The 10,661-nt window shown below is 32.6% G+C and overlaps 2 protein-coding genes across 2 annotated transcripts; one reads left to right on the plus strand and one right to left on the minus strand.

Moving 5' to 3' along the window:
* The first annotated feature begins 6,719 nt into the window (after positions 1-6,719).
* On the plus strand, positions 6,720-7,838 carry LOC107946673 (probable calcium-binding protein CML11). The gene has a single exon (XM_016881095.2). It carries the CDS (start codon positions 7,020-7,022, stop codon positions 7,503-7,505), a length of 486 nt encoding a protein of 161 aa, XP_016736584.1. The 5' UTR covers positions 6,720-7,019; the 3' UTR covers positions 7,506-7,838.
* Positions 7,839-7,842: 4 nt separating this feature from the next.
* On the minus strand, positions 7,843-10,185 carry LOC107946672 (binding partner of ACD11 1). The gene is made up of 5 exons (XM_016881093.2): positions 10,056-10,185; positions 9,341-9,444; positions 9,177-9,252; positions 8,714-8,797; positions 7,843-8,641 (listed from the first exon to the last, which is right to left on the minus strand). Exons 1-5 carry the CDS (start codon positions 10,062-10,064, stop codon positions 8,063-8,065), a joined length of 852 nt encoding a protein of 283 aa, XP_016736582.1. The 5' UTR covers positions 10,065-10,185; the 3' UTR covers positions 7,843-8,062.
* Between the last annotated feature and the right edge of the window lie 476 nt (positions 10,186-10,661).

A 10,661-nucleotide genomic window follows, 5' to 3' on the forward strand; every position in this document is an offset into this window, starting at 1 on the left:
AGCAGCAGTAGTCTAACTTTGAAAAATTACCAAAAATTATGGAAATTTAATTAGAGGATGAATAAAATATGAAATTAAAGCTTGTTGAGTCTAGTTTCTCATAGAAGAAACGGTGTAAGTAATGGAATTGTAAATTTTGAGATATTTTAAGTTTAGTTAGACCGAGTCAGAATGAGTTCGGAATCCCCTGTTCTGAATTTGGAAAATTTTTAAAAATTGTAAAAAAATAATTATGAGTTATAGTTTATATGCTTAGAATCCTTAATGAGTCTATTTTCAAAAGAAATAAATGGAAACATCATCCGAATTCTGTACAATGAGATAATTAATTTTTAGTGAAGAGAGGTCAGAACTATCAGACAACGAAACAGGGGAAAATTTAAAGAATAAACTGTACTATTTGGCTAAACCAAAATTTCTGAAATTTTTATGGTAAGAAGATATGTGAATCTAATTTCGGGTAAATTTTACGGATCTTAATTTGAAGTTCTGTAGCTACAGGGAAAAATAATTTAGTGACTCTAACTCAGACGGACAGCTTGAATTTTACATACAAGAAAATAGTGAAAGTACGAATAATGTTGTTTAAATGTGTTATACACATTAAGGATGATGAATGGAGAGGAGGTGGAGGAAAATTGGGAAATATATGAATGATTTGTGTATAATTGGTCATATGTTTGATTATAACTGATAAACAATGAAATATGAATGATGCTTATATTTGTGTATTATTGGTCATGGTTTAAGCTCATGTGTGAAAATAAAATTTCATAGTATGTGTGTATGGTACATTCGGTATATGATTTGGCATGAAACAATGTCATGAATGGTTTATCATGTGGTTAGTTCCAAAAAGAGTTATGTTTAAATACACTAGCTTGCAACTATGGTTGAATGATATGTTTATATTTTGTGTGATGTGCATAGGAACAAGTGTGGAAAGATAATGAAATAGTAAGTTCATATGGCTGAAATTTAATGATTAAATGTTAATTTCATGAATTATATAATGTATGATGAAATATATATTTATTGTTGAAATGAGGATAGAATAAAAATGCGAAAACTGAATAAATGATCAAATTGAGCGGAACGCCGGATTTGAGTACTTCTGATCAAGTGACAAAGTGATAAGTGGTAGCCTAGCTACACTTATCTGATCAAGTGACAAAGTGATAAGTGGTAGCCTAGCTACACTTATCTGATTAGGGACAAGTGATAAGTGATCATACGTAAGACCATAGTTATACTATGGCCAAGAGGAAGCGAAGTACTCAATTTTCTGTAACCGTTTCTTAATTTGATTAAGGATGGTAAGTGACAAATGGGCCCAAAAGAATTAAAGCAAATGGATAAGTGGTTGTGTATTTATAACAGGATGATGTTGTTATTTAAGCTAAAGTGATATTTTCATTGCAAAATTGAGAATTTCATAAATGTGTTATTGAATGGTATAATCGATAAACATTGAGATAAATGGTAAATACGTATTAGTGTTGAACTTAATGTCATTGAATTGTACGTGAATTAAATGGAAATTGCTAGTGATATGATTTAAATTGTGAGCATGAGAAATTGCGAATTGAATGAAATGGAAATGAAGCATTGAATTGCATGAGTATGTATCGGGTCTCGTAGGCCCTAATTATTATGATTATAATATTTTGAGGATATATTGTGAAAAGTTATAGAAGCATGTTAATTATTTTGAAAGTTTTAATTTAGATGAAATTTTACGGTTTAATACGTTTACAAGTGTATGTGTTTTGGTAATGCCTCGTATCTTATTCCGGTATTGGATACGGATAATGAGTGTTACAGTGAATAAGTGGATATGTATCCATCACCTAAATGTAGCGTGCTAAGGATCATATAGTGTGTCTTGAATAGGGTAAGGTCACATTGAATGATCTTTGATTTAGGATTGATGGGTTTTTAAAACAATGTCGTAATAGAACAATAAAGAAAAATTATATTAGGAGAATAAATCAATTTAATAGAATGTTAAAGTGGAAAGGTATGAAAGTTTGATGTTATGATTATGGCTAGAAAACTAAACAATTAAAGCTTAAAGGGAATCAATCCTTTTGCATATGAGTCCATGTGCCTACATTGATAACAACCTTTAACTTGGGATCCTCCTTTGCATAATCATGATATTTTAAACTTGAGGGCATAAGATATTTGTTAACAAAAACAATTAATTTAAGTTTGAAAGGGTTTCTAATTTCCATTGACCAAGTCTTGGAAAGCCAGGTCAAACAATTTCGGAACTGAATCCCGACATTAACCAAAACAATTGTCAAAAAAAAAGTCCACTCCACATGACTTAACATCCTTATACCTCCCTAGATTTCATGCATCGGGGCAAAGTAGGAGGTAATTTATAAGAAGCTGCCCAAATAATATAAAAAGGACCCAAACAAGTCTACTTCTACAGTGACCTAAACTCCGATGCAATCTCATTTTCATGGTACAAAAAATGCTGTGTTAAAACTCGTGGGTTATTTTTTAATGAAAAATATATTCTAGGATAATTAATTTATTGTAATCTTTGATCATAAATGTAGTTATTTGAACTGTATAAATATAAATGTACTAAAAAATCTATTACTTAAAAGAAGCACAGGAACATTTTAATATTTTATACCACTATTTTGACCTAATGACTTGAACCAACTTGGATTCGTTTATTTGCCTAAATTTCAGCTTTTTATTTATTTAGGAGGGTGAATGGAAGAAGAAAAAGAAAGATGTTTGTTTATGGGAAATGGTAAAAGAAAGCTCCACGTTGCACAGGGAAACGAAAGCAAAAGGCAACTCTTTTTATATACACATTAAAAATTGTTAAGACAGTTTGCTGGCCCCGTGATTCAGTGCCACATCTTTTTTTGATTTTCTCGCCTTTACTGTCTTTGTGATAAGGCACAAAATGAGGGGCCCAATTGAAAGCAGGTGATTAATACGATTTAAATCTAAATTATATTTGATTTATTTAAACTAAACCAATGCGGTTGGATTAGTTCAATTCATTCCTCCTTGTGGAATCAAATACAAAGCTCTTCTCAGCAGGCTTCTCGATATATAATATTAGATTTGATGATCCATTATCCTTTTTGCGTAGCAATTCAGAATCTCTGCCTTTATTGATGGGTCCATTTCTAAAAAGGATTTAGACATCAATTTTAACCTCGATGAATAAAGAAAAAAAACAGCCATCCCCTCTCTCTCTGTCTCAGCCTTTTTAAAGTTAATTTCCAGTTGATGGAGACATCAAAACTTGTCGCTGTTATTGTAGATATGGTCATGTTAGTGGGTCACCCTTATCAACTTCAAAACAAGAATGGGTCACATAAGTTTAAAGATTAGAGACAAGGTAAATAACCGACATCCAATTCCTTTACCGTGAAACCCAAGTCCAGACTTTTTGGAAGTGAGTTGCGGTTTTAGACGTGAAATCTGAATGGAACCTGCGGCGTTAATCCCTCAAAATATCAAACAACAAGGCCATTGGGTTCTGTGGGATCTTAAGACATCAATTTTGTTTCTACGTGATCATTAATAATAAATTGGAAGAGTACAAATATAATTTTATAATATTATTTAAAATAAAAAGAAATGATTGTCGAAACTGTTTTTTTGAAAATAAAAATTTAGTTGTCGACTTTAAAAATAAAATTAGAGTCGCCACCGATCCTTTATTAGGGTGTGATCGGCTCACCTTAAAAATTATTTTGGCCTACGAATTTTGAGAAAACGAGTTTGGGAGTCAGTTACGCACGAGGAAATGTTAGCACCCTCGTAACACCCAAAATCGGTACCAAATTGATTATTTGATGTCTTAGTGTCGAAGGTTTAAAAAAGATTTTAAAATCAACTCAAACGATAGAATTTGAAAATGGATAATCAATTGCTCAAGTCATGTAAAGAAATCGAGTCCCAATACGTTAGGGTACAATTCTTCATAATCCCCGAACTTTGAATGTCACTTTTATTTTATGTAAAAATCTTCATTTTGAGAAAGTAACATGTCACACCCAATGCGTTAGGACACAACAAGTTAAGTTCCCAAAAATGATTTTTATACTCATGCATTTTGAATAAATAATATTCTTGGTTATTTAAGATTAACAAAGAAAATCGGAACCCAATACGTTAGGGCTCAATTTTCCGCGAAAATCCCAAACTTCAAATAATGTTTTTATTCAAAAAAAACTTGAATCAAGATAAAATGATTTTGATATACCGACAAAACCAAATATGCTTTCCTTTTTAAAAAAAATGATAAAAAGTTAATATACCCCATAAAACAAGCACTTTAACATGAGTTAAATATATATATTTACAATATGTGTATATACATAAATAAGTACAACATGTAAGTAATTTTGGTAATATGTGTATGTATTTTAAAACACATACATATGGGTATACATAAAAATGAAACCTGTAAAACTTATAATAATTTCTAAGAAAATATGTATGTTTATTTTACAAAAATAGTACATGTGAAAATTCTGTAAAATAAAATATAAAAATATGTATTTATGTATATATTTAAAAATAATAGAAATGTATAAATATATATATATAAAATATAAAGTATATAAAAGTTTAAAAGGAAAAAAAATCAAATAAAATGTATGTAAAACGTATGTGAAACATATGCATGCTTTTTTTAAAGCTCAAGGACATATATATATATATACTAGTAAAAAAAATAAAAAAAAAGTTATACGTTTGTAAAAGTAAAAAAAAATGAAACCGAAATATAAAAACGATATGTATATATGTACATGAAAATAATGAATAATATTAATAATAATAATAGACAATAATAGTAATAATAAACAAGTAATAGTACCATAAAATAATAACATAAAAAAATAATTAAAATAGTTTTAAAAAATGGATTAAATTGAATAAAAGACGAAAAAGCAGAGGGCGAATTCAAAAATAAATAAAAAGGGATCAACTCGAACGCACGAGCAACAATGGGGGACTAAGAGGAAAATTAATCTCACCCTCCAAAACGCTGCGCATTGAGGGACCAAATCAAAACAAAAATAAAATACGCAGCCAATTTTTAAAAAACAAAACAGGTCTAATTGAAGCGCATTGCAAAAAGGGAGGACCGCACGCGCAAATTCCCCAATTGGCCAGAACGCGCGGATCCTCCCCTCCGGGTCGGGTCACCGCGCAGGTCAAGGCTTGGGTAAAACGGCGCCGTTTTAATCTCCTATTTAAAGCAGGTTTTTTTTTTCTAAAACCATTTGAAACAGAATAAAAGAAAAAAAGTAAAAAAAAAACTCAAAGGCCTCTGCTAGGGTTTTCTTTCGCCCCCTTTTGGCACCGCCGCCGCAAACGGCCTCCGTCGCGTTTTCGCCGATCGGAGATGCGACGCGATGAACTCCGAAGGTAAGTTTCTTTCCTTTATTTTTTATTATTGCAATATATAAAAAAACCAAATCGAAAAAAGAAAGGAAAAAAATCTAAAAAAATCGAATGATCACCTCCTTCAAAAAACGAATAATCGATTTGCTCTTATTGATTTTTTCCCTCTGTTTTTCGGTCTCTCCCCATTACAGATTCAACAACAGCTTTAAATAGCCGAAATGACAATAAAATAAGCAACAAAATCATATCTCCCTTCAATATTAGTTGCGATTTTTGCTACTACTCTGCTATTGCTGCGCCATATGCTTCTTTTTCGCAGGTGTGGTGGCTGTTGAGTGCGCGCGATGCGTGGGAGCGACAAGCGTGATGTGCGGGAGCGACGGGCGCGATGTGCGGTGCTTGCGAGGGGTGGTGCACAGGGTGATGCGGCGCTAAAGCAGAAAGGGCTAGGGTTTCTGGACTAGGCTAGGGTTAATGTAATTGGGCTGAATTTTTGGGTTTAGTCTGTAGATGGGTAATTGGGCCTGCTATGTTTTTATTTTATATGGGCCCAAGCAGAAAAATTGGGTATTACAATAATAATTCTTTTTTTAAATATATTCACAAATATTGCATATTTATATTAAAATTTTATTAATAAGAAAAATAATTAATAATAATTTTTATGTTAAATTATAAAGTGAAATAAATTTATAGAAAACATTAATTTAATATAAAATAGTTTTAATACTATAATTATATATGTATAATAAATATATAAAGTTAAAATTTAATGATAGTATAATAACATATTATATAATTATTACCAAAACCGAAGCTAATTACACCTTAAATCGATATACTAAATTAGTACATTATAATATATAACTATTACTAAAAACATTAATACATATATCACTATTATTATAATATAAATTATAATAAAAGATATAATATTAGATTATATTGTAATGTTTAATTAACGATGCGAATATATAAACTATTAATATATTATATGATATGATACAGAGAGATAATTTTTAAATATACGAAAAGTGTAGGGACTTATAATATATTTCAACTAGTATAATAATAAAAAATAATATATGATAATAATTCATATATTGTGTATTATTCTACTATTATAGTATGTGATAAATATTGTATAATGAAATAATATTATTATATTATAGATTATAATAAAAGATATAACATGAATAATTATGTGTAATTTAAAAATATACCATGAATATTAGAAAGAATAAATTTAAAAAGCCATGAAAAGCTTTGATTTTAATGTTGAAATATTTCCATTTTTGTTCTCTACCCAAAGTTTTTTTTTTTTTTTTTAAGTTTGAAAAAAACTGGAAGAATTTCAAGAACGATTATCAAGGCAATCTTGGATCCAATAAAATCAACCCATATCTCGGAATAAACAAATCAATTAACCCAGATGCCAATATTCATCTCGATTTTCCGACACATCGTTAATGGAAGTGATGATCCAAGCTGTCTCAGGCAATAATTTCTGTTCCACTTATTAGTTTACTAGTGAATATCTGCATTTTGACTTTGTTGTGATCGATTTGACTGTTGATTGAGAGAATATATTTATAGAGATTTGAGGTTTGTTATGAAACATGAACGACAAGCAACCCGCGAAGCTAGACGAAGAGCAAATGGCTGAACTACGAGAAGCATTTCCTTCATTTGATAGGAGCAACGATGGTAGCTTAACGCAGCTTGAATTGGGTTGGCTTTTGCAGTCCTTGAGGCTAAACCCCAGCAGCTCAGACCAGGTGGAAGCCCTGATACAAAAGGCTGATTCAAACAACAATGGGTTGGTCGAGTTCTCGGAGTTCGCGACTATGGTAGCACCGGAGCTTCTGTCGGAGAAGTCACCCTACAGCGAAGAGCAACTGAGGCGGCTGTTTAAGATGTTTGATACGGATGGGAATGGCTTCATCAAAGCCGCTGAGTTGGCACATTCCATGGCCAAACTTGGAAATGCACTGACAGTGGAGGAGTTGTCGGAGATGATCAAGGAAGCCGATACAGACGGGGACGGTAGAATGAGTTTAGAAAAATTCTCCCATGCCATTATTTCCGCTGCTTTTGAATTTTGATAATTCTCGGGGTTGATCAAGGCACATGATGCATTGATTCAAAGGGAAGTTTTGTGGTATTGAAACTACCTGAATTGCTCTATAAATGTTGATCAACCATTAAATGTTATTAATGGCTGAAGGACATTATTAAATTGATTGGGATTAGATGATTTTAGAAATCAGAAAAATCAAATTTCGTGAAGGGACTATGAATGGTGAGAAAAACAAGCAATAGGTTGAACCATGATGCAGTATTGTACCCTTGCAAGGCTTTTTGTACCATCTGTTTTGGTTGCACGTGTAAACTTAAAATTGAATGTCGATTTGTGTTTGTTGGCTTTTGTGTTATCATCTCTAATCAGATAAAAGTATATAAAAATTTATAAAACAAAACCACCACCAACGATGGAACTTTAGTTCAATTCACTCAACACTGCCCAAGATTATAGTTTAATTATATACTGATATGCTATAATGGACCATTCCCACACCAGAAATAGAAATGCGAGAGAAACTACTAAGAGTCGACAGACTTCAATTCCAAAGGTATTAACAGCAGCAGCAGCAACAGCAACTCAAAGGATCAGCCCTTGAGCAGGTGCAGGCTTAGAGGGATTATGTTGTTCGTTTGGTGCAGAAGCTTTAGGTGACTCAGATAGATGAATCTGTGCAAAGTCATCCACCACTTTTCTTTTTCGTTCTTCTTCAGCCGCTCCCACTTTTTCCTTTGTTTTCTGGCCAACATCCCCTGCTGCTTTTGCAACCTTGTTGAAAGCACCAGTCACCCATGAAGCTCCGGTGAATACATACCTGTTCTTCATTATGGCAGATCCTGCACTGCTCACCTTTTGCTCGGCCGCAGAGAATGCTGATTTGGTTTTCTCTGAAACCTGAAATTTTTTATCCACTTCCCTAACTTTCCCACTCACCGCACTAGTACCAGCACTTACCTTCTCCGTGAACCCAATTTTCTTGTCAAAAGATGCTACCTTGGATGAGGCTGTTGATGTTAACCGGTGCTTCTCATCGAAGCTCTTTGCCTTGTTGACTGCATCTTTGCCCAATATAAAGCCCTTAGCAAGCATGCCAGTAACAACATCCTCTGCCTTTCGCATTGCCGAATCAGCACCAGCAGGAGTTTGGTTTTGTATTGGCTGCATAAAATAGAATTGTAAGCTTTGTTCTAGCGTTTAAACTAACCATAGACCATAGAGTGTGACACTTACAGGAGGCGGTGCAAAAGCAGCAGTAGGCAATTTGTAGTCTGGAGCTAACGAAATGCTGACAGACAGATTGACTATCGTTGCTCCCTGAAACACAAGTACTCACTCAAGCAATCCGTTATTGACATCTTAGTAACTATTTATAGAGATTAATAGCTCATGAAACCACAAAGAAAGATAAAAGAAAGTAAAAAAAAAACAACAAATTTGAAATAAAAGATAAGATAAATTAAGTTTAAAAAAAGATAACAGCAAAAAAGATAACAAAAAAATATAAAGTCAATGGTTGTTATTACTGTTTAGTCATAAAAATCAAAGATTTTTCAATATTTGCACGGTCTGGCAAGACAAGAATCGCGCTGCAAATTTCTTTTACTATGGTTATGAACAAAGAAACCAGAAGCAACCATTTCCACGAAAAATGTCACGTATTATAGCATTTATTAATAGTATGCAGTTGAATTACCGAAAGAAGAATAGCAGTCTCTGCTCCTTGTGAATCCTTGAAGGTAACATAGGCAATTAGAGACCGCTCATTGTCACTGCATAACCATATAATAAGCTTTACACCCATCGAAAAGTAAGGATAAAAGGTGCTAGGAAGGAACTAACGTAAAAGGTGCAACCAACCTCTGCATTTCTACATATTCTATATCACCAGAAAAGGAAAAGAACTCATTGATGTCTCGCTCAGTAGCTTGTAAAGAAACATTGCTGACCTTAATGGTTTTAATCTGCAATGGCAACAACAAGCATCACTAATACAATCTTCACAGTAACTAACCAAAAACGAAAATCACTGTAAATATATGCAAATTAACAGCCCAAAAATAACCATTTCTCATTAATTTTATATTATATCTGCGAGTCATAACCTATGAACTCCAATGATTTATCATGTAAGCACTAAGCAAAAGTCAACCTCAACAAGCTTACAAGTAGAAAGAAACGAAGCAATCTGGGAAAGAAAATCAGAAAAATTAAATGGTAAATCTAGAATGATTCAATCAAGCAAAAGACGATCAAATGCATAAGGCAATCTCAACTCAAGAGCTATAACCCATTAACTCTATCTTATATTAATCAAGTCCTCCACCCCTTCCCCAAGAATCCTTTGAAATACAAACTGCATTATGCACAAAGTTACAGTAATTGTTGAATCAACAAACATATATATCAAAAGAGAAATATCAAAGATTGGAACGAAGAAACAGCAAGTGTGAAAACCAACTTCGGATCGCAAAGAGAGAACCAACAAAAGGAAAACAAAGTTAACATTCATGAATCAAAAACAAAAGCTAATCGAAGAAGGAGAAAACAAAGGAAAGGAAAAAGAAGAACTAACCGACGACATGGTCAAAGAGAGATGAGAGCTTTGCAGCCAATTAATGAAGCCTTTGTGACTTTGTCTTAAGGAAGAAAGAAAAATGAGGATACCGAGGGTAGCGAAATAAGACTATAAGAGGTTTTGGACACACGTGCGAGGGTTGGGGTGGTGGACAAAATGGGAAGTGCCTAGCACGTGCGCGAGAGAGAGAGAGAGAGCGAGGAGGAGTTTTCTTGGGGCCAAACCGTCAAAGCGAGAATTTGTTTTAAGGCAATAATTACAGATTCCGTTTCTGGAATCTGGATTGCTTGGTTTAGGCCAACCTCACACGTTATTCCGACAAACAAAATCAATTTAATTATATAAAATAATACAGGAGTTAATAGTCACAGTTACTTCTGCTTCCTAATAATATCATTGAATCACTTAAAATATTATTAAAATTTCTTTTATATAAAGTACAAAATATTTTTTAACCTCAATTAAAAATATATATACCTTAATGGTGATGAATATTCATTTTATCTTTATATCTTGTGAAATTTGATGATTTCAATGATCTAATTAGTAAAAATTAACGATTTTATATTTTTTATGCAATAAATACATTATAATCAAATATTT

This window comes from Gossypium hirsutum, chromosome D12 (assembly GCF_007990345.1).
Source record: "Gossypium hirsutum isolate 1008001.06 chromosome D12, Gossypium_hirsutum_v2.1, whole genome shotgun sequence".
Lineage (NCBI taxonomy): Eukaryota > Viridiplantae > Streptophyta > Magnoliopsida > Malvales > Malvaceae > Gossypium > Gossypium hirsutum.

What these genes read in the sequence shown, in the direction of transcription:
- LOC107946673 (XM_016881095.2), top strand. Translation starts at nt 7,020, where the DNA reads ATGAACGACAAGCAACCCGCGAAGCTAGACGAAGAGCAAATGGCTGAA.
- LOC107946672 (XM_016881093.2), bottom strand. An exon ending in GAATATGTAGAAATGCAGAG is followed by an intron (nt 9,253 to 9,340) that starts GTTGGTTGCACC and finishes ATGGTTATGCAG; the next exon opens with TGACAATGAGCGGTCTCTAA. An exon ending in CTGCTTTTGCACCGCCTCCT is followed by an intron (nt 8,642 to 8,713) that starts GTAAGTGTCACA and finishes TATTTTATGCAG; the next exon opens with CCAATACAAAACCAAACTCC.